Source organism: Kwoniella botswanensis, chromosome 3, assembly GCF_036426115.1.
Source record: "Kwoniella botswanensis chromosome 3, complete sequence".
Lineage (NCBI taxonomy): Eukaryota > Fungi > Basidiomycota > Tremellomycetes > Tremellales > Cryptococcaceae > Kwoniella > Kwoniella botswanensis.
In genome coordinates this window covers 1,017,264-1,042,489 of record NC_088601.1, presented here as the reverse complement: position 1 = coordinate 1,042,489, position 25,226 = coordinate 1,017,264, and the positions used below count along the sequence as shown (strand labels likewise).

At 48.2% G+C, this 25,226-nt stretch overlaps 12 protein-coding genes across 12 annotated transcripts; 7 read left to right on the top strand and 5 right to left on the bottom strand.

Moving 5' to 3' along the window:
- Window positions 1–356: 356 nt before the first annotated feature.
- Window positions 357–1,981, top strand: L199_008272 (uncharacterized protein; the record flags this gene model as incomplete). Its single annotated transcript, XM_064893954.1, has 2 exons — window positions 357–785; window positions 836–1,981. 2 exons carry the CDS (start codon window positions 357–359, stop codon window positions 1,979–1,981), a joined length of 1,575 nt encoding a protein of 524 aa, XP_064750026.1.
- A 253-nt stretch (window positions 1,982–2,234) lies between these two features.
- On the top strand, window positions 2,235–3,084 carry L199_008271 (uncharacterized protein; the record flags this gene model as incomplete). The annotated part of the gene is made up of 4 exons (XM_064893953.1): window positions 2,235–2,654; window positions 2,700–2,774; window positions 2,917–2,957; window positions 3,012–3,084. The coding sequence occupies 4 exons, from the start codon at window positions 2,235–2,237 to the stop codon at window positions 3,082–3,084; spliced, it is 609 nt and encodes a 202-aa protein (XP_064750025.1).
- A 184-nt stretch (window positions 3,085–3,268) lies between these two features.
- L199_008270 (uncharacterized protein) lies at window positions 3,269–3,799 on the top strand (the record flags this gene model as incomplete). The annotated part of the gene is made up of 1 exon (XM_064893952.1): window positions 3,269–3,799. One exon carries the CDS (start codon window positions 3,269–3,271, stop codon window positions 3,797–3,799), a length of 531 nt encoding a protein of 176 aa, XP_064750024.1.
- Window positions 3,800–3,952: 153 nt separating this feature from the next.
- L199_008269 (uncharacterized protein) lies at window positions 3,953–4,263 on the bottom strand (the record flags this gene model as incomplete). The annotated part of the gene is made up of 2 exons (XM_064893951.1): window positions 3,953–4,151; window positions 4,250–4,263. The coding sequence occupies 2 exons, from the start codon at window positions 4,261–4,263 to the stop codon at window positions 3,953–3,955; spliced, it is 213 nt and encodes a 70-aa protein (XP_064750023.1).
- Window positions 4,264–4,298: 35 nt separating this feature from the next.
- L199_008268 (uncharacterized protein) lies at window positions 4,299–4,897 on the bottom strand (the record flags this gene model as incomplete). Its single annotated transcript, XM_064893950.1, has 3 exons — window positions 4,299–4,342; window positions 4,542–4,698; window positions 4,766–4,897. The coding sequence occupies 3 exons, from the start codon at window positions 4,895–4,897 to the stop codon at window positions 4,299–4,301; spliced, it is 333 nt and encodes a 110-aa protein (XP_064750022.1).
- Window positions 4,898–5,063: 166 nt separating this feature from the next.
- Window positions 5,064–5,288, bottom strand: L199_008267 (uncharacterized protein; the record flags this gene model as incomplete). The annotated part of the gene is made up of 1 exon (XM_064893949.1): window positions 5,064–5,288. One exon carries the CDS (start codon window positions 5,286–5,288, stop codon window positions 5,064–5,066), a length of 225 nt encoding a protein of 74 aa, XP_064750021.1.
- Window positions 5,289–5,567: 279 nt separating this feature from the next.
- L199_008266 (uncharacterized protein) lies at window positions 5,568–7,917 on the bottom strand (the record flags this gene model as incomplete). The annotated part of the gene is made up of 4 exons (XM_064893948.1): window positions 5,568–6,135; window positions 6,186–6,400; window positions 6,444–6,534; window positions 6,578–7,917. The coding sequence occupies 4 exons, from the start codon at window positions 7,915–7,917 to the stop codon at window positions 5,568–5,570; spliced, it is 2,214 nt and encodes a 737-aa protein (XP_064750020.1).
- Window positions 7,918–9,706: 1,789 nt separating this feature from the next.
- Window positions 9,707–10,607, top strand: L199_008265 (uncharacterized protein; the record flags this gene model as incomplete). Its single annotated transcript, XM_064893947.1, has 5 exons — window positions 9,707–9,710; window positions 9,769–10,158; window positions 10,244–10,302; window positions 10,370–10,439; window positions 10,582–10,607. The coding sequence occupies 5 exons, from the start codon at window positions 9,707–9,709 to the stop codon at window positions 10,605–10,607; spliced, it is 549 nt and encodes a 182-aa protein (XP_064750019.1).
- A 615-nt stretch (window positions 10,608–11,222) lies between these two features.
- L199_008264 (uncharacterized protein) lies at window positions 11,223–14,620 on the top strand (the record flags this gene model as incomplete). Its single annotated transcript, XM_064893946.1, has 7 exons — window positions 11,223–11,405; window positions 11,464–12,291; window positions 12,351–13,900; window positions 13,973–14,145; window positions 14,207–14,417; window positions 14,479–14,539; window positions 14,600–14,620. The coding sequence occupies 7 exons, from the start codon at window positions 11,223–11,225 to the stop codon at window positions 14,618–14,620; spliced, it is 3,027 nt and encodes a 1,008-aa protein (XP_064750018.1).
- Window positions 14,621–14,889: 269 nt separating this feature from the next.
- Window positions 14,890–17,131, bottom strand: L199_008263 (uncharacterized protein; the record flags this gene model as incomplete). Its single annotated transcript, XM_064893945.1, has 10 exons — window positions 14,890–14,946; window positions 15,017–15,250; window positions 15,314–15,440; window positions 15,529–15,705; window positions 15,763–15,870; window positions 15,919–15,998; window positions 16,060–16,276; window positions 16,364–16,517; window positions 16,580–16,657; window positions 16,717–17,131. The coding sequence occupies 10 exons, from the start codon at window positions 17,129–17,131 to the stop codon at window positions 14,890–14,892; spliced, it is 1,647 nt and encodes a 548-aa protein (XP_064750017.1).
- Window positions 17,132–17,469: 338 nt separating this feature from the next.
- Window positions 17,470–20,997, top strand: L199_008262 (uncharacterized protein; the record flags this gene model as incomplete). The annotated part of the gene is made up of 15 exons (XM_064893944.1): window positions 17,470–17,475; window positions 17,550–17,642; window positions 17,776–17,847; window positions 17,935–17,995; window positions 18,066–18,196; window positions 18,264–18,588; window positions 18,678–18,757; window positions 18,812–19,538; window positions 19,612–19,727; window positions 19,794–19,934; window positions 20,002–20,063; window positions 20,115–20,258; window positions 20,335–20,688; window positions 20,754–20,779; window positions 20,840–20,997. The coding sequence occupies 15 exons, from the start codon at window positions 17,470–17,472 to the stop codon at window positions 20,995–20,997; spliced, it is 2,496 nt and encodes an 831-aa protein (XP_064750016.1).
- Window positions 20,998–21,474: 477 nt separating this feature from the next.
- L199_008261 (uncharacterized protein) lies at window positions 21,475–24,391 on the top strand (the record flags this gene model as incomplete). Its single annotated transcript, XM_064893943.1, has 8 exons — window positions 21,475–21,744; window positions 21,794–21,855; window positions 21,915–22,514; window positions 22,749–23,359; window positions 23,423–23,536; window positions 23,592–23,660; window positions 23,717–24,027; window positions 24,128–24,391. The coding sequence occupies 8 exons, from the start codon at window positions 21,475–21,477 to the stop codon at window positions 24,389–24,391; spliced, it is 2,301 nt and encodes a 766-aa protein (XP_064750015.1).
- Between the last annotated feature and the right edge of the window lie 835 nt (window positions 24,392–25,226).

Below are 25,226 nucleotides of genomic sequence, written 5' to 3'. Positions count from 1 at the left end.
CGTCATGATGCAATTACGTAATCTCAACCCCATATGGAGACATTCCTCTTTGTGTACCCTGGGCTATGCATGCATGGGCATCTTGTTTGGTGCATTAACTCACTACCAGCACACTTTACATTTTACTGATCATCAACCGATAGACGACATCAACAACGCTGCATCCACCATCATACATCCTCCTCCCCATCCCACCCGCCCCCCTCATCCCCTTGCCCTCACAGTTTTAGGAACTATGCACCTTGCCATCAGTACAATACCACGATGTTCCACTATATAACCTACCCCGCATCAATCAATTTAGCGTATACCCCAGCAAGATAAACAATAAACACATATTGGTAACATTCGCCGTCATGACGCAACCCATCAAATCACCTCAAATCCTCACCCCAGTCTCAGACCACCCGCATGATCCACCCCATCTTCATCTTGGATCAGATGGGGAGGAACGCGCCCAACCCGTATCTCTACTCACGGCGTTGATCCACTCATCAGATAAGAAACACCCTCAATCCTCTGGAATCATCTCAACTCACTCATCCACCCCTTCCACCGCCTTCTCCAGTCCCCAACGACCTAGTCATGGTATCCTCGCAAAATCCCCCGAGATTCCTCCACATCAATCCTCATCAATACTCAGACGCGAGAGCAACAGCGGTCTGTCTGATGAAGGGCATACAGGTCTAGGACTAGGGGGGATGGAAAGTTTGACAAACCGATTGGAAAAGGTCGAAGAGAAGCGAGAGCGAATAGGATGGGCTGATGAGGTAGAACATCCTCCCGTAAATCCTCTCACATACACAGGTAGACCCATGCTGATCACATATCACAGCGCCCGACCCTAAAATTCGCCGTCGCCTCTCATCCCAATCAGACAGCACCCCTCGATGCCAACAGTGAATCCGATACCGACGATGGGTATCAGGAAGATGAAGAGGACGGCTTCGACTCCGATGACTCTCAAGATTCACAAATCGCCCCTCGCTTCCCTTTTGCCCGTTCCACAAACTTTGAACAACACCCACGATACATCGGATCAACCCATATACCCACACATCAAGCCACACCCGCACCAGCTCTGCTACCTCCACCAGCTCGAAGAGGTCGTGGTCATATCCGAGTGGAAGAAACCTCCACTGCGCAAGACAAGACGTGCTCTCGTCATCGAAGTCCCCCTCCCGTCCGCTCCCGTTCGTCCAGCCACCATCGATCTTCCAGATCAGCCCCTCATAGTCCTAGTAGTCGGTTGTCTGATGCCGGACCACGGAACGGGCGCGCTGGAAGTCCCATGCCAGCTGCTCCTTCTGATGATCCAGAGGACGAGGAAGATGATCAAGTCGAAGAGGAGGATTCGCCGAAAGAGAAGGATATCGCGGCAGGCTGGCGAAGCGACGATGCGGTGTTCTATGGTCCAAAGGCTCGACAAGTCACCCCAATCCCTCGACCTCGTCAGCGTCGTCATAGCTCAGCGCTTGACCCCGCCGTCTTCGTTGACTCGGACGACGAGGAGAAGCTGGATGACAACAACAAACCTAGTGCGATCGGTAATTTATTGCGTAGAGCGTCTGAACATATCCCCGGCTTCCGAAGACCTTCTTCTGGCATGGACCGAGTAAGCTCCGGTGGTGCAAGTGAGTCTGGCGTAGGCAGATCAGTCCGATCTCAGACCCCTTGCCCTCCAGCTCTCGATAACACCCCGGCCCTTGCCCAAAACCGATTTTCTACCGATATCAACGACATTTCCGGTGGTCTCGCTCATCGATTAGAGACCGCCTTATCGATACCGTCTGTGCCGAACTCTGCTGGTCCATCGAGATCTGGATCAATCAACCGACATCGGGAGCCAATCCATGTACAACCTGCCACGGCTCAGTCTATACCGACATCCCGAGGGAAAGATGCAGATGAGCATCTGGGATGGACTGAAGAGGCCTTGTTAGAGATTCGCAAGTCAAGAAATTCCGAGCATAATATGTGAAAACTCCTAGCATACGTATATACCTCTATAATGCCAACTTCTGTAGCCCTAGCCATTTGATAGTAACATCTGATAATAATAATAACATGCATGATAAACTGGTTTATGATGACGATGGTCGTATATAAGCGGTCACCGGTGTATCGATTACCGACATTACCACTCTGAACACGTTCACATGTCTCCACAATCATCATCAGTTGATAGGCAGAGAGGAATGCTCTCAACCCCTCAAATATATGCTCACATCGCTATGGACTCCAGCTCAAGTACTATACCCTCGCCTCGACCAACCGAAGGATCTGCTCATCGTCGACGACCGTCTCTCACTCTCTCACCACATCTTGCTGCTTCTCTTTCAGTACCAGTGCCCTCACGTCACGGCACAATCTCAAACAGATCGCCTAGATCAGCACACGAGACGCTCTCCGCCTCGTCCTCGCTGAGAAGACGGTCGAAAGGGTCATTCAGCTCTCTCAGTCTTAGCGGATCGCTATCGCTCGGATCCGCTCTGCTATCTTCATCAGCTGACGTGTTTGGGGAGGATGATGAGGATCCTATCGATGTGGATGCTGGTGATTGGTTGAGCGTCTCTGCTTCAACGATATCGTTCGCTGAAGAGGAAAAGGTGGTGAGAATTGCAGGAGCTACACGGGTTGAAGAGGCAGTCACAGTGAGTCATTGCCTACCAGTAACAGTGACTGACTGACTGTGACAGCTGTTGCTCGAGCAAGGGACGCATTATCTTCTCGTTGAACCACATGACGAGCAGAAAAGCCAGGCCTTCTTCGACGTAAGTTGCATTAGCCTCAGCAAACGCTGATCTTCCAGTATGCCGACTTGAACACTTTCCTTCTCCTTGTACTCAATGCGAAACCGCTAGGCGAGGGATACTCTCATGGCAACGATAACGAGTGCAAAGTGATTATTGACAGGATACACCAAGGGGAAAGGATTATCGTAGGAGACTTGTGCAGTAAGTCGATGATGATAGCTGACTGTCACTGACATTCTCAATCTTCTCAATCAGATATTTCAGGAAAGAATCCATATTACTTGGTAAATGCGAATGCCCCATTGCGCACGTTCGTACAGCTTTATAGCAGAGGGGTTCATAGGGTAGCTGTCAGAGGAGGCCACGTTATATCGCATGAAACGGTTCTGCGCTACTTGCTTGGTTTGGACAAACCCCCTGCGATCCTCGAAGCTCCGATTGAATCTAGACAATTACGCCTCAACCTTCATCCCTTGATATCAGTTCCGACATCGTCTTCGGTTCTTGACGCCATGCAGGTCATGTGTCAATACGGTCTTCGTGTGTTAGGTGTACTTGACGAAACGAGAAGGACTGCCTTGACCAACGACTCTTCGCCATTGCTAGCTCCAGCAGACGAGGGCGAAGGCGGATTGGTGAGCGTTGTGAGAGTAAAGGATTGCGCGAGGATTGTAATCCCTAGTGAAGGGAAACAAGCTTTGACCTTGAGTTTGGCAGACTTGATCAAGCTCGTTGAGAGCGAAGAAGCAGCAGGAAAAGAGAGAGGGGAAGAGCGCATGCCGAGTGAGTGTATATTCCAGCTTTACCATGCTGATCCACCAGTCCATACTTTACCTCCCACAACCACCCTGATCTATGCTTGTCATCTCATCCTGGCCACCTCTTCGTCGAGAGTTTTCGTTCGTACCGATTCCACCCCTTCTCCTCTCCTCTCGCCTACCACCGAGCCATCAATATTACCCATACCCCCGGCTCAACTATCTCCTCACTGTGTATTGTCAATTGTGGATGTGTTCAGATGTCTTGTAGCGGTTTACACGTAAATGCATGTCGAATACAATCAACTGAGATGAGATACAACTTGCCAGACTCCTACTCCCACAACCGCTGCTGTACCCATTCCTCCACCGCCAAAAGCAGAGATCCAGTGGTACCATTTCCTTCATCTGTCAGCATTATCCTGGCAAGGATACTACTCACGTCTGTTTCACGGTGACCACCTCTCGTGCACCTCCCTCTCCACTCTCAAACCGTTGATCCTCATAGAATCCCTCCATTCGTTTCTCCTTTGCCGTCCAGACGCCTCGTAACCATAGCTCAAACGCTCTTGACTCTTCCGGTGAAGCTATACCAGTATCAGAAGGAGGCTGATCATCGCCGGTTGATAAAGATCGACTGCCTAATGACGGCACTTCAGAAGAGGACGATGACAAGTTCGAATACAGGTGGAGATGCAGGTGAACTGTCGGAGGAGGAACCGAACGGAGAAATACCGAGAATAAACCATACCTAAAACATTAGCAATGCTTATCGATTTCCCACTCACCAATCTTGAGGGTATTTCCCATATGGTACACCTGGGTAGCCTATCGTCACGTCAAGTAGCTGCAGATCTGGCACCTGGGGCAGTAGGGTTCTCAGGCAGAATAGCAGACCGGTTGAACGAGGATGTAGCATGGTGACAAAGTCAGGCTATCGAGTCAGCAGAGCTCGTGCACAAGAATCACTCACGATCCCTTCCCGGTCAGCATATCGCACACTCTTCACTCTTTCCTCGTCACTGACAATGGTTCCTTCCGGGAATATGAGCAACCATATAGGAGAACGCATCTTGGGTTGAAGCAACCCTGAAGTTTCCGAATGATCCTCTTCTCCAGATTGCGCTTGATGTCCAAGTTGAGTGAGCGCAAGGGTGAGATTGTCTCGATCCGCCGCCCATGATCTATTCATGAAAATGAATTTGAAGAAGCGCTGGCCTGTCAGCTTCTGTGAATGGGCTATCCACTCACCATTCCCCACCCAATCACCGGTATATTCTTCAAACTTGCTTTCAGCAGGATGGTGATCCCCCTCGAATGACCGGCATAGCATGAGAGAATCCACAGATACATCCAGTCCAGATACGCTTGATGATTGGCCATGATCACTAGCCTATCTGGAAGGTTGATCTTGATCATGTTGCCTTGAGCATCTCTCTCAACGAGGTTGGTGATCGAAGGGGGTGTATCGGTAGTCAATACAAGTGAGGTTGGTCCGAATAATACGGTGATGACGATGACTTCCATTAGCCTTGATCATCCTTAAGGATCACTCACGGAGACGTCCGTAGCCATCTTTGGTCCAGCCAATCGCGCTGTCAAACCATCTACGACCCACGATGGGGATAAGCAGCAAAGGGAGACACAGGAACTGGGCCGAGTTAATCCCCAATTGAGCGAGGTTGAAGACCAAAGGGAAGAAGATCTTGGATGTCAGCGGTCCATGAGGTGGTCGCTGGTCTATGGGTATGGTATACAGTGGCTTCTCTGACATGATGAGCGTTGATTTGAATCGTATTGAAGGAAGAGGAAGAGGAATATAGATCGATAGATAGACGGATGACGCATCTCAGTACGATGCTACAATCACAATTCAACACTTCGGCTATCTCCTCGGAACTTGACAAGCGATCGACACTGACTGCAACTCAGATCGTGCATATGAAGCGTGCTCTCTTTCACATGTTCATCACAAGATATCCGACTTATACAACCTCTATGGCATAAATTTCTTGAAGTGATAGCAGAACAGATAGACAGTCCCAGCACAGCATCACTTCTTCGTTGCTACCCAGGCCCATACATTCACTTCCCTATCCTCGACCGGCTCTACATCCCTACTCTGTCTTGTATCGCCAAAATCCCATCTACCACCTCCGTTGTCACGCAGTTCCGCTTTGACTCTTCCGACAACACCCGCAAGCCCATTCTGATTCTTGATCAAACCTGTACCTTTGTATTCAACTGCAGACTTGACCCAGACCAAAACGGCATCCTCCAGAGCTCCTGGTACCTTCTTTGTCCACTTCTGATGGAATACGGGCTTGACGGCATTGGACTGGATGTTCTCTATAGAAGGTAGATTGAATTGCATCGCTAGTGACGGTAAAGGTTGGATCATGTCTGCCAACAGCATAGATGCGAACGAGTTCTTCAAAGATGCTGGACATTCGGATGGAAGGGTATAGCTTGTCTCGACGATTTCAATTTTACCCCCTCGCTTCAACACCCGAGTGGCCTCTTCCAGAAGATCGTACCATTTCGTCTCGGATATGCCTAAATTGACAAACCGGAGGTGAACGAGATCGAACACGCCGGTGTCAAAGGGAAGCTCGCTGAAGCTGAAACGGAAGTTATGGGTCAGCTACGTCTCACACCAATGCGTACTCACAAATTACCCCTCTGCCATTTAACCCTCTTTTCGACACTCTCCCACATACCTATCCCTTCAGCTGATGTACCGGCTTTTGTCGATCGTGCTCGTTTCTCAGCCTCCGCAAGAAGTGACAAGTCGATCTGACAAGGGACCAGGTCAAGGCCAACAAAGTTTGTATCTGGGTATCGTAAAGCCATTGAGATGGGCCAATGTCCAGCGCCTGTACCGATCTACCACTTCAGGTCAGCTTCAGCCGTTGCTACCCTCACGCACATCAAGTACCGCCTTAGGCGGCTCTTCAAACTCTACAAATGTGTGCCTTTCTCCCGCAATCTCGTACATGGTTTCATGCAATCTTGCTTCGCTGCACACACCCATCAGCTGAATCTCACCGACCGTACACTCACAGGTCAAGGACATCCCTCTCCCATCCTACGCTGTACACTCCAGCGCTCCTCTCACCCTTCGCATCAACCCATACCTTCTTCCCAGGTAAACCCGATCTTGGTCTAGGCGTTTCCTTCCACCCCTCCGAAGAGAGGGAGTTGTCTGTATGAGCTGTATCCTTCGATGATAACATATCCAGTCTACTCAGCGACATGCTGCCTCTCCTTCCCACATCGGTACTATGGTCTCCGCCGGATGGCTGTTGATCTTCTTCTACGACAGGTGCAGACCATGCGGCGAATGGGTGACCTGCGGCAAAGGGAAGGACTTCTTCAATAACAGGGCAAGAGAAAGTCTTCATACCAGCGGGAGGGACCGGAGAAGGGTCATCTACAATCCCCATAACTCTATCGCGAGATTGAGTGGAATGGGACGAGGTGATGGATGTTGGATATTCATGCTCAGCTTGAGATGTAGGGGTAAACAGATGGGTGAAGTCGGCTGTGGACCCTTCTGTCGAAACGGTCTGAGATGAGGGAGGAACCACAGGGATGGACATTTCGGTAGAAGTCGTATTCTGAGTATTGAATGAGGCATCGCTATAGACTGAGTGAGTAAGTTGATGGTCTACTCGTCCAGGCGAGGTGGGTCGATGCTTTGGCTGCATGCCGAGGTTCAATGGCGTAGTGCTCATCGAGGAGGATCTCTGGGTTGCTCTGGCACTCCCCTTGTAAAGTTTGAGCCCACTTGGTTTTCTTTCCTCTTTATCCTTTTCAGCTCCTCTGTCTCTAAAACCAGATCTCACTGTACCACTGAAAGACGATAGCTTTGTTCTCGTTTCCTTGAACGCACCGAGTTTGTGTAAAGTGTTTGTGGAATATTGCGTGGGTGTGACAACCCTTTCTTCGCTTTTAGCTACTTGAATGCCCAGATCATCCTCCCATCCTTGTGGTATACCCTTGATCGCTGGGTCCACAGGTGGTCTTTGATCGACGGATTCTCTCGAATCTTTCGAGCTCACTTTCCCATCTTTCGCTGTGGAATGACCCTTCGCCGAACCGAAAAAGTCCATGGGAGTCACAGGACGTGCTTGTATCTTTTCCTTCTTGTTATCGATCGAGGTCTGAAGTCGAGGTGGTGAGCTTGCCTCTTGCAGATTGACGATGAGAGGTGGAAGAGCAGATGAAGGGGTTGCTGCGTCTGGGAGTGGGGTTTTGGGTTTTGTTCTCTGATGGGCTGAAGCAGGAGCTGGCATGGAGGGTGAAGGGATGTCTGAGTCGGATGTGGGAATGTTATGCTGGTCCAGTGGGTTCCGGGGGATGAACATCTGAGATGCGATGGAGGGGAGAATGAGATCCATGTCGGGTATAGATTGTGAATTGGTCAATGGTCAATATTTGATATCATAGTGGATGCTTGGATCATCTCAAAGGGCAACGCTTGGATCCACCCTGTCGTCGAATCAGCATGTTAACAAGATAACAATAACGGTAGATAATCTTCTAGATAAGGATCAGTGGATGAACGTGCAAATCCCTACATGCATGTGAACATCGGTGGGTCAGCTGTTCGACTGATTGCAAGTACTCTTTCTGTTGAGACATTGTGTGTGGACTGTGTTGGGGGGCTTTAAGCTATTGCGACTGAGAGGGCAATAACAGGGGGTACTCGTAGCGGAATGACCCTTCATTAAATGTATGTGTGTGTGTGTGGGTCACGTCTGACCTTGGTTCGGTTCAGGGTAAAGATACACTTCAAATCAATTCTGTCATTCCAGACACCATATCCATTTAACACTTGAAAGATCTGAACATCAGAAGTTCATACCTGGCCGGACTGTTGAAAATCTCGAGATAGCGGTAACTCACCGGTTCTTGGAGTGATGCATGACATTTTATCCCCCCCTCAATGTTTAGTCCAGATCTTGGGGTCCCGTGAGACGGACAAATCGTCAGACGTTGCAAGACGTGCTAGAGAAGACACTGTTGTCATCCGCGTACATCTCGAACTCGGTCTCGAGAAGACCGTTGGACCGATGAACAAGGTTGTAATCCCCCCCCCCCCCCCCCCCCTTCTCCCCACACCCCCGGGAGCTTGAGGATGATAGCCTATCAGTCTTTCCCGTTGAAGTCATCGAGAGGGCAGAAAGATGCGAAGCCGAACTCATGAGTCTGATCGAAGCGAATGAGATCACGGAAGAAGAGCATAACAGTCATCAGGGTATTGAGGGTGCGCTTGGCGAGATTTTTATACTCGAGATTGATACAATGAGTCGTCGGACGGCACTGAGAAGCAAAAGGAATTATTGGACTGCTAATGGCTGGGATCCAAGTGATTTTAGAATTGCTGAAAGCGTCAAAGCATTTGACTACACGATGCATTGTCTTGCAACTCTCCAAGTCTCTCAATCACCCCATCAGAAGGAGTATCTCAGAAATGAAAAGAAAAAAAAGTTCCATTGGTTGGATCAGAAAGAATTGATCGATTTCTTGAAGGACCGTAAAGAGGTACAAATAGCCAGCGTGGAGAATGTGACGGAGGGTGAGGCGATATTGACGGCAAGATACAATACTCCTTGGCCAAAGTTCGACAAGAGCAATGAATCTGTAGCATTACATTCCTACAACGATCGCGCCAAGCTCCTCATGGGAGTTGAGCTTCAATGTAGTAACTCTACGATGGGCAATTGATTACAAGGATGGGGAAAAAGGCTGATTGCTTCATTGCGCCTAATCATCTTTCTAGCTCCACAAGCTCATCGATGGATATCGATGCAGCAAACTTGTATGACACCGTCCCCAGAGGGTCGTTGCCCTCACCTGTGCCTCCGTATATCTCCACAGACATCTCTGTGACGATCAGGCCGTCTCTTGATGCATTGAGTTCTCCTGACGATCAGCAGTCAATCAAGGACGGATGCCACCTAAGAACAGAACAGCAGGGATGAAACAATGACGTCATCCCACCCTACCAGCACAGACCACCTTACCTGGTGTGGTGTATCCGAGTATTCGGTTGATCCATCCATCTATTCATTCACCAACAATCTTACTCACTTGATCGCTTCAACTCATTCTTATATCTTCACAGAACGTAGATAACAACACCTGTCTCTCTGCCAGCCCAACAACACTGCAAGACAAGTCATCATGTGTGAGTCATAGCTCACTCCCCCTCACGACGATCGCACTGACTCTGTGTTCCACCCCAGCGAACCCATCAGACCTCCTTAACCAAGCCAGATCAGCTGCTACAGCTGTAGCCTCAACAGTAGTCAACACAGCTACCAGCGCTGTCAACCAAGCTACCGCGCTAGCCGGACAAGCCGCCAATTCCGATGCAGCCGCCAGCGTAACCTCATCCGCCAAGTCACTCGGGTCACAAGCCGCTTCGACCGCTGGATCACTCGCTGGTCAAGCTCACGCCCAAGCCCATGCCCTCGCTCCGACCGTTATCCCTGCACCCGCTGCCGGTGTCGCCGAAGGTGTAGACAACAGAGGTGATTTGAGTCCTACAGATGAAGTTGGGAAAGCAAAGTTTGAGAAGTTGTTTGAAAGCAGACATTCCGCCGATGAATTGAAGGATAAAGGTATTCTCAAGGGTAAGTGCAATTCTGCAGCGTATCATCGTAGGATGGAGATTGCAGAGCATATCGTACAGTGGCGCTGACCCGACCATACTTCTAGGCGAACCTGGCGATTCCCTGGCTGGCAAACGAGCTGGCCTTGAGAAAGCAATGCACAAAGTATGTACCATGCCTCATTTGCCAGTTAGATGAGGTGTAGAGTGAGAGCTAATTAGGTCACTCCCAGGACCAACTCGACAAGGAAATTGCCCAACGACCTCAACCTGAAGAGCTGGTCAAAAAAGGTATTTTAAACCGTGAGTATTGGGTGCTGCTCAACTTCTGCCTGATCTACTTCCCATGCAATATCCTTGTCACCGTCACTCCACTCACATGATCCATATCGTCCACACCTCTAGCATATATGGCAAGAAGGCTAACCATCTTGCATGATCATAGCCGACGAAGCCCCGCCCACTCGATAAGTGGCTCCGCAGCCTTCGCCGTCTGGGGCGCCTGTCCAAAAGGTTTTCGAATTTCTGCCATTTACTCAACCGAGAATATCCGACTTCTACTGCGTTTTTAGTTCGAGGCGATTCTATACCTTGTTGATCACATTTGAATATCAAGTTCAATGAATACCCCCTAACATCACAGTATGCATGTATATATATATATATATATATATATATATTCGTGTGCAGTTATACACGATACAATAGGGCCACGTGATCGCGACGATCACTTTTGGTGCACCAAACCACTAGGATTAGCGGGACGACTGATGCAGTAACTCCGCTCGGATTATTCGGGGGCCGAAGGGAAATCGTAATGGTACCATCGGATTTGTAATGGGGTGTGAGCCATTACGCCTGTGCGGATTTGTAATGAATCATAATCAGGGATTACAATCCTGATAGTTGGGCTTTAGACGGGAGAAGATGAAGCCTGCCTTCGTTAACTATTGCCCATCAAGACTACCCATCAACCCGTCAAGAATACCTTCTGCTGAATTCCATCTGATATACACTGTATATATAACAATAACACCTCACACCACACCCATCCCAACACCCATCGTCTCCCCTCGTCTGGTCTCAATGGCGGTCTCCACGCCCCAAGAAACGGTGCCATCTACCCTGCCATCACAGAGTGCTACAACCGCATCATCTTCCCCACAAGACGTGCACAGGTATCAAACGAATGGACCTGGGATGGAGCTGAAACCCATCGGGATACATAATGAGTCGAATACTTGTTTCTTGAACTCGACATTCCAAGCTGTACGTGCGATCACATTGTCGCTCTCTTGCCAAGCTGACCCAGCCCGCGCTTCCACAGTTGAGCGCAACGGCTCCGTTGACCACATTACTATCGTCCTCTCCCAGCTCACCACTGTCCGTACATCCCAACTCTTCGCTACCTGACCCCATAGTCCCTCCCAAATTGATCCCTTCATTACATCCGGACATTCTCGAACCACCTCTATATGATTTGTTACCCGTCACAAGAGCATTCACCAATTCCCTTCACCGGGCATGGAGGATGAAAGAAGCAGGTGGAGGTACCTATGGAGCCAGTGAAACGTCATCCAAACGATCCATGTCGTTGAACTCACTGTTGAGGGAAATTGCGAGGAAATATGATCAGTACGATGACTACTCCCAACAGGATGCTCATGAACTGTTGAGGCATCTACTAGATTCGATGGAGATGGAGGAGAAGGATGTCATCAAGAAACTACAACCTGATCTGCCGCCCTTGAACAGTAATCTAGGTGTTAGCGGGAGGCGGAAGAAGTCCAAACATAACGACAGCACACTGAAATCTGGTCAGACCACTCCCTCAGCTTCGACCGCCATGAACCAGCATCTCGATTTAAAGCATATCAGTCCACTTCCTTCTCCACTACCTTCACCAGCCCACACTCGACCCTCCTCACCAGGCCATCTCGATGTGGATCCTATGGTTTCCGCTGTTCCGATCAACATCAACGGTCAAATGACCGGCCATGTCGTCAACGAAGACCAGATATTCTCTCCATCGGATACTCCTGTGGAAAGCGTATCCGAGATCCAGCAGTTAGCGGAAGAAAGGTTGATACCTTTTGTCGATGTCTTGTTTGGTGGATCGCTGGCCAGTGTCGTCGTGTGTGAGAGATGTAAAGCGGTGGGTCCATCAATTTCTTACCTCCATTTGACCTCATCGGCTGAATCCTCCATCGTTAGGTCTCCCACACGTACGAGGGCTTCCTAGATATCTCACTGTCGCTCAAAGGAGATGATCCCAAACCGCGTAAAAGAGACAGGCTAAGAGCTATGGCACGTAAATTCCGACCTCGGAAATCCAACTCGGCCACAGCACAATCACCCGATATCTCTCAAGGCAATTCTTTCCATTCGGTTGTGTCGGAAAGCGAACTATCAGAAACCGAAGGACCGAGAGAGAAAGATCGTCGGAAGAGTATGGATTCTGAAGATAGGATAACAATCGATTCTAACAATACCAACAGTAGTGGTCTCGGTCGAAGCAGTTCAACCAAGAATTTTGGTGGATTGAAGAACAAACCTAGTTTCTCGTTCAGAAGGAAAGACAAGAAAGCTGCTTCCCCTGTTATCGGTCCATCAGCCACTTTCGAGGAAGAGAAAGTCAAAACCCCTTCTACATCTACACCAAATTCACCGTCTCTACATGGTCAAGGAGTTCAAGTCGACAGGAAGCAGTCTAAACATCACCATAGGCACCATGGACCTGGCCCAACCCCCGCACAAGCTGCGTACATCTCACGTATACTCGCTCCACCTCCTGGTGCTATCGACTCGGACGATCCACTTGCAAAACTTCGAGCTGCTCAATCTGGTCAACCCGTAGAAGCTTCTCCATCTTCACCTGAATATGGCTTGATCGATGCCTTGCGAGCGTTCACTTCGGTCGAGGTGTTGGAAGGCGAAAATGCCTTTGCATGCAAGAAATGCTGGAAAATCAAACATGGTTACTACTCCAAACACGAAGCGACTGTCAAAGAGGAGGACGAAGAACAATTGAAAGACGATCACGAAGGATTACCTCAGACTTACACAAGAGACTCTGTATCGACTGCCAGCTCCATCGGCACGTCACCACTGCTGGTGCCCAGTGCAAGGGTTTCTTCTCATCAGCCACCTCAAATCTCTGTCATGGGGTCACCCTCGTCGGAAAAATCTGGCAAAACATCCTACTGGGATAACTCGGAGAGCAGTAGATTGGGAAGATCACCAAATCATTCCGACCATCCAACGATCAGAGCTCCATCACCACTACGAAGGCAGCTGGAATTGGAAGAGCAGGAAAAGCTGAATCAGCAGATGGCATCGACCACGCTCTCCTCAACTTATGGTTCCGATCATTCGCAATTGACCATCGGTAGCACTACCACCACCACGACGTCCAGGTCGAGTGAAGACAACGACGTATCCACGTCAACGTCTGCGGATAACTTGGCTGAGGCAGAAGATGATGAAGAGGACGAAGAATCAGACGGATTATCGGATTCCGAAACTTCGATAGATGAACATCATGACAATAATGATAATAACGAGGACGATCAAACGAGATCCAAAAGGAGCAAGAAAAGTAAGAGCAAAAAAGATCATAATAAGAAATCGCATCATGTGGTCATGGGCCGAGCATTCAAGCGGTATCTTATAGCCAAGAAACCTGAAATTTTGGTATTCCACTTCAAGAGGTTCAAGCAGACAACCAAGAGTTACAGTTTCTCGAGTTTCTATGATTTGAAAAAGTGAGTAACATCATGCTAATTCCGCCATTCTGACTCTCGGTACCGCTGCTGACTGTCTTTACTGAAACTCAGAATCGACGACTTCGTGTCGTTCCCCGAAACTCTCGATCTCGCACCTTTCCTAGCACCCAACAGGCAAGATTACAAGGTGAACCAGACTCCTGACGGCCCTCGAGCCACTTACATGGAATGGGCGAATCCCGAGCAAGGCCCCGAGCTGGATCCTGTTATGTATAGGCTATATGGTTAGTCATATCCTGAGACATGCTCTCTTAAAAATCCCAGCTGATTTGTCCCGCTCTTTAGCCGTTGTCGTACACCTAGGAACGATGATAGGAGGACATTATATCGCTTACTGCTTGATCGATCCTGAACAAATGTTTGGTAATGCCGCAGAAGGTGAGAACAAGACACCAACGGTTGAACCGCTTGACCACAGATCGAATTCGAGTATCAAATCGCGGCAGAGCGGTAAGGAGCAGAAAACGGATAGAAGGGTTTGGTGTTTCTGTTCCGAGTGAGTTGTCGCCCGATTTCCCGGATTGGAGGAGGCTAACATAGACAATAATCATTTATAGTACATCAATCCGATTGGCGAGTATCGAAGAAGTATTGAGTCAAAAGGCTTATCTATGTTTCGTGAGTATCAGAGCTTTGCCGAGTTGGTCCCCTCTGAGCTGACTGCGTTGAATTGCACAGTACGAGCAAGTATCACAATAGAATCCGGACGTTTAGACACGAGACACGAATGGAGCGATACATGGGGGAAAGCATGATGATACCGATAGAAAAATTGAAATATAAAATATTCTTCTGTAACATATAGACAAACCGGATCCTATCTTCGAAATCCGGATACCTTGTAATATCAAAATGACCTCGTATCGAAGCAATCAACGACGATATCATGCACATATTAGTCACTTGCGAAGTAAAATGTACAACTATGCAGTATTCCAGAAAAGCCAGATCCATTTGAAGGATTGTACCTAATCACTTTGACCTTCCTCCTGGTCGTCACCAGGATCTTCCCTATCTTTGTTGAGCTGAAATGAACCCAAAAGATGGTTAGATATCCCTGTTTCAGTTCATGTTGTAAACACTGCGTGCACTCACCATCTCATCGTCCTCATTTCCTTCCTCGTCCTCCCCATTGTCATTGCCCCCGTCTTCTTCGTCAATTTGATTAGCATCCTCCAAGAGGTACTTCCCGCTATTATACTCCTCAACGAATATGTTGCACAAGCTATCAGGAGCAGGCGAGTGGTTTTCCCATATGTACATGTATTTCGTTCGGATGAGATTCCTGATCAACTTGAACAATGAAGGTGGATACCATCCTGTTTGTAGCTGTGCAGGAATTGAGAATCAGAATGATCGTATGGAGTGGTGCTTTCAATGCAATCAACTTACAGAACATTTGGTCCTTAACTTATCAACATCGTTTATGTATTTCGCAATCAATGGGTCGGTGATATCGCATAATTGGAAATCACCTCTTTCCCTGTTAAGGTATTTACCATCGAATATATGTGCTTTTCTACGGTTACAAAAGAGTAAATCAGCTGTGGCCGTCGTTTTTGGACAACATCACACCGTCCAGTATTGCTTCAAGCCATTGAACCTACGTTACATCCAAAGGCGGTCTTTCACCTTGTTCGATCAGCTGCTCTTGTTTCTCGATCCACCAGCCTTTCTGTTTGGTCTCGTTTCCCCCTTCAGGTTCTTCTTCGGAATCGAGCGGGTCCACGTTGATGGGCGTTTTGACTGTTTTCTTGTTCGGATAGAAGAATATACGTTGGTATCTGTCGCAGTAAACGTTGTCAGCAAGGTTCAAGCTTGCAAGCTTCAGGTTCAATTACTTGTACGATTCTCTGTCTCCACATGGGTCATATCCGTATTTGACTAGACACTTCCCGAACGGACCAGTGCTCATGATGTAAGATGCTGTGGGGACGTACGCTTTCACCCTATAAATGCATGGAATCAGCTTGGTTTACGGTATGCATTGAGCTCACCTCTGAAGTTCTCGACGTTCCTCAATACTGAATCTGGCGAAAAGAGAGTATCTCATCCACACAGGTCTTTCTTCGAATAACTGCAACACAGCCGCATTCAGCACCATGACCTCTGGGAAACAGTGATATGACCGAATTCACATCTCTGAGCTTTTTCAATAGACCAGGATCCAAGGCACCCAACCTATTCTTAACTTGCATGGTCGGTTCTCTCGGTACATCACCCAATCTATGGTTATGAAGCACACTGATCGGTCCCACACCTATCACTCTTGCTTTGTTGACGTATCTAGTCTTCCAAGTCTGAGTTCGGCGATCGAAGAAGGGTTCCGAAACAGCTTGAGTAGGCATCTTGTAGCTGTATTACGGCAAGGATATCAGCGGATACATATCTTGAAGATGTTCTAGGAGTGATGGCTTGGGGGCGTATTACAACACAACTCACTTGTATGTATAGGGTAAGTTCTTGGTAGAGAACAATGGCGTAGGCTGCAGATCCAGCTTCGACCTGTACTGGATCTTCGGATCGAAGGGATTTTCATGAGGTTCGAGGAATTCCTCTTCGAGTGGTGGAAACGAATAATCGAGTATTGCATTGTCTTTATGATCATCAGCATGTTTATAGTGGTTGCGATATACCGTATCAAGACAAAACACTCACAATCCAGCGACTTGAGCGAGTTCACTAGATTGGCTATCGGCCCCTCCGGATCAGGTGTCCATTGGTAGTCTGCCATTGCTGTATTCGAACGGAGACGGGATCAGTCAAGAACCTTTGCACCTCTAAGTTCAACTCACATCTGAACCTGACGGTCTGTGGAATGGACCCAAGAACTTCCGACGTGAAAACCCCTTCATCCCTACTTTTCCCTTTCCTCCTTCTCTTCGTGATCTTCAATAACAACTTTTGACTCGGTATCCTATGTCCTCGAACAGGATTCTCATATGTCGAATCTTCTAATCCCCTGTATCTCATCTCCAATACCGGTTTTCCAGTCGATGTCGATGTAGCATTGAAGCATTCGTTTATATCTTGTTGATGTATCACCTTCAATATCGAGCTCGGGTGAGAGACAGGTCCGGGATATTCGATAGAACCAAACACATGTTTGGGTAGATACTTGAAAGGTGCTTTTGATGATTCCCCTTGATTCCCATCGTCACTGAGGAGAGAGCCTCGTCTGGAAGAGCTGTCTGAGTCCACTGAGGACATCTAATCTTATATGTGTGAGGGTACGATGGTAGAATGTTGATTGTCGAATGTTGAATGTTGATCGCAGTGTATTAACCGATCTAATTGTGTCTTTTATCTTTGTTTGATGCGCGTCAGAGATTGTTTTTTCGAACCATCAACACACTTAACTTCGTTTTGTCGGTAATCATATAACATCCCGCTTATCTTTGACCTCGTCTTACTCGACAAAAACAAAGCATCCACTGGCATCCACCCCATTCAGCGATAGAGGAGGATCAGGGCTTTCGAATGATACATTAGTCATACTGTATACTTCCATCTAACGTCCTTTAAGCTCAGTCCGATCTAGAATAAGGATGAAGGTGAGTTGCACGCTAAATCATCCACCTTTCAACCGATCACAACACTGCTGAACCTATGCATCCGCTCTCGACAGTACCTCCTCAACTTCCTCGAAGGCATACCCGATGCACCAAACCTCGCAGATCCCGAGTTTCAGCAGCTGCTGATCGATGTACAAGCTGGTAAAGTAGGTCATATATCTTCTGTCCGGTCCGGGTGCGAGAGAGGCAATTTGGCACTTTGCTGGTATCGACTTTTGCCAACCTCGACCGCTTTCAACAATGCTTTTCCTTGCTAATTTCTTCGATTTATATATTCAGAGCTCGAACAAATCGACTGCGGATGCATTCTACGATAGCTTGGAGAAGATAGTCAACGAATTGAAGAGTACTGTGGGTGGATTCCGGAACTTCCCCACCTTCTCTCAGAAAGGAAAATCTGGATTGAGCCGAAACTGATTCGCTTTATATCCTGCGCAGCCCGAATCATTAGCTTTCCAGAAACCGGTTTCCAAGAAAGATGCTCCGGATTACTATGAGGGTGAGTCCAAGGCGAATGGTCTACATTCGCAAGAAGGAAGGTAGTTCGCTAACATCTTCCCTATCGACAGTCATCAAGAAACCCATGGATCTGACCACAATCCTGCGAAATGTGAAGTCAAGGAAATACAAGAACAAAGCGGAATTTGCAGCCGATCTTACTCTGATTTGGGAGAATTGTTATGAATATAACAGTCAAGAGGTGGGTGGACTTCCATGTCATACTATGAACTTCCATATATAGCAGCTGATCATCGTACAATCCATAGACACACCCTCTCAGAGCCGCAGCTCGATATATGAAACAAAAAGCGGAACATCATCTGGAATACCTTGTAGACAAGAATGAAAAGCCCGCCAATCCTCTTCAGAGTCTCTTACCCGAAGGCATACCTCTGAACGTCTCTCCTGCGCCTTTAGCGGGTTCTGCATCGACGAGAGCGTCAAGATTGATCAATGATTCTGTCACCGAGGCTGGAAATGATGAAGATGCTGCTGGTGAGAGCGATGATGGCTTGGGAGCTCAAGTCGAGGAGCAGGATTTTCGCGAGGCCGGGGGGATACCGGACGGAGGAGGAGGAAAGGATCAAGAGGGTGAGTGTGATCCCGTGCCTACGTCTCAACCCTATCATCATTTTTGCCGCAATTGACAAAGTCGAGGGTTGATTGAATGGTCCCTCCAGGTCAATTGCAGAGAAGTCGACGAGGCACCAGCGTAGCCTCGACTTCTAGACCAAGGATCAACGGCGACGCTCGCAAAAGTGTAAGCGATGTCCATCTCCTTTCGTGAGGACATTCAAGCTGATATAGTATGTAGCCCCCCGCATTTCGTCCTCAGCTGAATACGTCTCTTGAGTCTGCACCTGCCTTGATTCGAACACCATACTCAATGACCCATTTCATGCCTGTATCGCTAAACCAACCTGGGCCTTCCTTCTCCGACAAAGGAAAAGCCAAGGAGATCCTATATGGTAATGCACCTCCCTCGTGGTTTCCTATGCCTTCGTCTGCTACACCGGTATCAGCAGGATATGACGAAGAAGAATTCAAGCTGGAAGGTTACTGGTGGGGAGCCATGTCTTCCACAAACGAAGATGCGTTGATCGGTGGTTTGCCCTCGGTACCTCAGATGGTCGATCCGGTCCCTCCCAAACGGAAGCGTATCAAGCTATCTCACCGATCGATCAATGGTGATGACCCCACATCATCGCCGAAAAAGGGCCACAAGGGCAAGCCTGTCAACATGAGAAAAACGATACATAGCACTGTCGACAGGTTACACGAATCGAGGACGCTCATAAACCGTATACAAGAATTCCAGAGAATAGAATTAGAAGGTGGTATCCTACCATCTAGAGAGCTACAAACTCAGAAAGAAAAGTTGATCAAGAAAGAAGAAGCATATCAACGATCGTGGGCGAGACAGGAAGAACTGGAACGGAGCAAAGAGAGGCAGAAAGCAGGAGGTGAAGTTGGTGACGAACAGGCTGCATTGGAACTGAAGAAGGCCACAGCGGCTATGCTGGCTCACTCGGGATTTGAGGGTGAGTAATGGCAGTGAATTGACATTGACAGAGGTACCCCTGCTGACCTCATCGATGTTTCCCTCTGATACAGGCGCAAATGAGACCGCTTTGGATTTGTTCACAAGGGTCGCGGTAGACCACTTAGCGAATATGGGTAAAACCTTTAGGTTACTTACGGATGGGTTTTCCAATAAGATGACTACCGAGGTTAGACCCACCCTTCTTCTGGACTAGTACGAGTGAGAGATAACCTGACGCTGCCTTCATTGTTAGGAGATCATCCTGCACGCATTGCATGAGAACGGTCAGATAGAAACTCAAGACCTCGAGGCGCATATGAAAGACGATATCGAGCGTGAGAACGTCAAAGTTGGTGACATGCAGAGGAAGATCAGACAAGCTTTCAAAGAAGTTGTAAGTTCACAATCCTTCCAACTCATACTTGCTCCATAGCTGACTGTATTGCTGACACCGAATCAAGACTACCGCACCTGTCATTGAAGATGATATGATGTTCGCAGAAAATGGTGAAATGCTGATGGAGTGAGTGGTATCCAATGTCTATCGTAATTCACATGCTGATCCTGCCCATAGTGGTAACTTTGCCGACGAGCTGGGAGAAGATTTCCTTGGTCTGCGAGATCTAGGCATAGACAAAGAATTCGGGCTATCATCACTGACTGTGCCATCCTCGCTATTCTACGGACGACGAAGGCGGCTGGCTGCTGTACATGGGGAGTGAGTCGGCTCTGTTTCCCTTCCTTCCAAGATTTCTTGGGGAATATTACTGATCTTCGTATGTTCTGTATTGTAGAAAGGAAGATCTCCCTGATTACCCTCCGCCTCCTCCATTCATTCCTCTCAGTGTTTCGAGCATCCCTACCCATCTTCCGGCCCTCCTGCATGCGTTTTACGCGGCACGTATGGAATCCGGATTGTCTATCATCGAAGACGACGTTTTCGATCCTTCTCATGCTCAGATAGGAAGTCTGGGCCAGATAATTGTGAAAAACGTACCTGCTCATACCGTCAATACCGGTGCTACTGCTGCAGGAAGTGCGAACAAGAAAAAGAGAGATAGAGAGAACAATGACGCTCAGAGGAATGGGAATGATGGCGATGATGACGAAGAGAAGAAGAAGAAAAGTTCGGTCAAGAAGCCGGTCATGTATGTTATCTCCAAGTGAACATATATCAGGTATCGTTGCTGACAAGTATGATGGTGAACAATAGACCTGGAGTAGGAAAAGGCAATTGGGGTGAGTATTTAGCTATGACGCAGGTGAAAGGTTCAAGAGCTAACTTCATCGTCGCTGCAGTCCGCCCATCAAAGGAGGAGAAAGCAAGAAGGTTGGCACAAAAGGCTGCACTGATTCAAGATCAGGAGAGCTTACCTAATGGACTTGGTCTTGCGAAGGCTAATGGGGTGACTAATGGTGATGGGCAGGAGGAAGATGCCGAAGGAGAAGAGGAGTGATGATGGATCCGGTCCTATGATGCGATATCAACGTTGTACCCAGTCTTGCATTGACGAGCCTAGGGTCATCATACATATACATACATATGCATCTCACATTCATCCTGAGTCTTCTATGAGTTGGCCATGCATGGGCATGGGTGTCATTTGCTGTTGCCATGTTTGCCACTGTGTAACTTATGGGATGAGTAACTTAGTAACCGGTTATTAGGGCGCTGGCTGGTTGTTGACTGATGATTCATGATTGATTGCATCATACACCTCCATCTCCCACCTCCCATCTGATGACCATTCATTCATCTGCAAGTCCCATCTGTCCCTCCCTTGCATCCCACTACTATCCACACATACACTCATTCTTGCGTGCGATACAACCTCATCATACCAGTACCTTGCCATGCTTCTTGGACATCCATAGCGTTATCTTGTGCGACACCAATCATCATGGCTCGGTGAGTTCCCCTCACCTTTAGCCGGATGCTCAGGCCCAAGCTTACTTACCCACATCAATCGTCCAGCGATCCTCCATCCTTGCTATCCTCCTCGGAACTCCGGGACCTAACTCTCGCTCCATCTGCCATACGATCTGCCAAGATCACCATAATCCACCCACAACTACGAGATCTCATCTTACCGCTTGAACGAGGTCGGGTATTGTACCCTAGGGGAACAACGATTGAAGAGCAGAGATGGCTGCCTGCAGTAGGTGAGGATGAGGAGGGGGAAGAGGGTATGGTCAAAAGGGGTGTGAGTACTATATATCATGATATATGGTGATACTGACGAGCGCCCCCAGATCACTGGAAGCACAAGACCTTTGATTAATCTCGATTTCGTACCCAACTGCCTGACCGCTAGGTGAGTTGGGTAGAACTAGTTGAGTACCAACGTTGACATGATATTCATTCTCCTCTCAGCTCATCCATATTCGCATGTGGTGGTCAGCATGGTGAACTATACGTATGCGATCTGCCTCAACCTTCTCAAAATCCATTGACCAGCAAATACATCTCTTCGGCACCCAAGATCAAGCCTTTCGTCATCAAAACGATACTATCGGGACGATCGATCAACAACTCCATCATCATACCACCGACATGGCCGAACCAATGGTCCAAAGTATCCGAAGAGAAGAGATTGGGATACGCGAATCGCGGTTCCAGGAAATGGGAAGAATTGGGCAGATACGATGAAGAAGTGTTGTTGGGGAAAACCGAAAATGGCCAATGGGTGACCAGACGACCATCCCCAATCCATTCCGAGGATGAAGATGAAGCTATGGAGGTCTCTGACGACTCGGACGAAGGTGAAGGAGACGAAGATATAGATATCATGTCTGATGATACCGATGAAGAGGAGGGTTACGAAGTGTCAGCGACCTCTCCGATATCAGATGCGTCAGTCGCTACATACCCCAACACCGTTCCCTTCTTACATGCGCCCAGAATCCCGCATCTACCAAACCCAGCTCATCAAGCCCACTCCCGACCAGCTTCAACTTCTTCAAGACGGACAACGTCATTCAGTATACATTCTGAACCTGGGATTCAGGCTCGGTCCAGGAGACAATCAATATCGTCTTTAGATGCAAGACATGGTCATCCCCCCATACAGATTGTCACATCGAGACCGGATGGTCGTACCTTCGTCCCTCGTTCGACAAGAGCAGGATCGCAAGCCAGCATTCGCTCGCATCGAAGAATTATTCCACCCAACAACCCTTCGAAGTTGGTCACGACTTCCACCAAAAGGTCTGTCACCGATGAACCGCGAATTCTGATCTCCAATAATGACTGTACAGTCAAGATGTTTTCACTGCATCAAGTCTCCTCTTCATCATCATCTAGTCATCCCACCATCGAAGAGAGAGACCCCATCTCCGCGCCATTCTACACGCAAGGTAGAGAACCATTCTCATCTACACGTGCCGAGCAACGCGATCGACTCGCTAATAGAGATCGTCTATCTTCAAGACCGTTGGACAGGTTAGGTCTGGGTGCACCTAGAAGTTCAACCTCAAGAAATGGTACTGCATTCGAATGGAGCTCCGTCCCTTTGGATAGAAATGAATTTGTCAGACAGTATCTACCTGACCCACACGTCACGCCCTTCACCCTGGCAGAGCGAGAGACCTTGTCTTTACAGAGAGACCTGAGAAGGGCTTCGGAAGGTTTGCGCGCTGAGCATGATTCCCTGAGACGAAGTCGGGAGGATTTTGAAAGGATCATAGGAATGAGAATTGATGCGAACCGGGCAAATGGTACTTCTAGCAGGAACAACAGTGGTAACGGAAATGAGGAGAGGGAGGAAAGAAAGCTAAACAAAGTAGGAGGGACTAGGTTCAAGGTGGCCACGAACCATTGTAAGTCGGCACGATAAAGCACGATTCATGATCTGACCCGATTGTGTTTGTGTTTCCTCTTAGCCTCGCTTTCACCTGATCTAAGAACGATGGTATCTGTTGGCGACTCTACGGAAGTCAGTATATTCGAGGTGATTGACGGGGGACGAGAGTTCAGGAAAATCGCTGTATATGATGGTGAGTCATGATTGAATCATTTTTCCGGGAAAGACTGACAATCTTCGTGTTACAGCTGCAACCGACGCCGGTTTCTCCACTGCCTGGAGCAAAGATGGTAGAAAGTTCGCTGTAGCTAGTCAAGGTGAGTCAAATTTGAACAGTCAGGTGACATTATCTGACAGCACATCCGACACGCAGACGGCCAAGTGACAGTATGGGACCATCGATCGTCCAAGCCATTGGCGATCTTCCACACCTCCGACAACGCAACCTCGCTGTCGGAACAACCATCGTTCATGAACGATATTTCAGCTTCTCATCTTTCGTCTTCCCCTTCTTCTCCCACTTCCTCAGGTGGATGGAATGTGGTTGGACCCGAAGGTATAGTCTTACGAGACCCGATCACTGGAACACCAAGAACGGGAACTAGTACATCTGGCAAAGAAGCTGCTCGAGTGGTCAAATTTACTCCAGAGGGCAGCAATAGGGATTTAATGGTATTTTCGGAGGTATGTCCTTTGACGCCTACTCCTTTCCCGTTGCATCAGCGCTCGATGGTTGTGCAACCTTGATAAGGTCATGCTGATAGATTGTATGTGGGTGACATAGGAGAACTCCAATGTCCATCTCATTGACGCTCAAACATTCCACACTCACGTCGTCATACCCGTCCCGCACATCCCTTCCGGTACAGCAGACCCTGGAGCGTCGACCAAGCCCAGACAAGGTGTCGAGAATGGTACGTGGGGTATAGCAGGTGTAGGGTTTGACCCAATCGGGGATTGGTTGTACAGTGGTACCGAGAGAACAGTTGTTGAGTGGGACCTGCGAAGAGGGTGTGGCGGTGGAGGGGGAGTTTGGGGACTTGCTTAACGATGCTCTCTCTAGGCGGAAATGGTGAGGAGTTCGGAAATTGAAAATCTGAGTAAAGAATGACTCTGCATAAACATGATGTAATGCGTACCTTCTGTTGTGAGAAATTGACGTTCTGGATGGAGAACGAAGCGACAAAGTGTATCTAATACGTTATAATCCTCATCTTGTATGATCTTAACTCCTTTTTGTTTTTTGTATCGATCAGAAACCTTGGTGGCTTGAAACGGCAGTAATGATATATGCATAATTGCAAGGCATTTCTCATGCGAGTCGGAGTACTGACATGACTATCAGCATTTCACCAATCACTCAGGTCCATATGAAGGCTCATATATATACTATAACAGCGCTCGACGGCGTCGCTCTAGCTTCTTCACGCTGCGTGCTTGGGAGCCATCGCTGATCAAGATGCTATTTCGGATACGTCTATCTTTGAATCGCGGATTAACCCTAAATATCAATTCTGGGGAACATTGTTGTCTGAGCATATCTTCCAGCGTTCAGGACACCGTGTGAGATTCTGTTAACCAAGCGCTGCCCGCTCTGAATGTCCCGGTGGTCCAATGATTGTTTGTCACCTTTTTGGCAAACATCAGGTCCTGGTTCTCGGAGAATAGTCTCGCGAATGCGTTCCGTTGTAATTGGCTAAGATTCTCCAGATCCTCGTTTGTTCTTGAGGCCATATCACCGTCTTGGACTTGGCTCCTAAGTTACCAGTGCAGAGTCCTCTATCTTTCAGTTGTATCCAGTCCACTAAAGCACCCGGTGTTCAGTTGTGGGTGTGGTTCTTGTGAATTAGATCGCCCATGGCACTTCACTTAGTCCAGCCTGC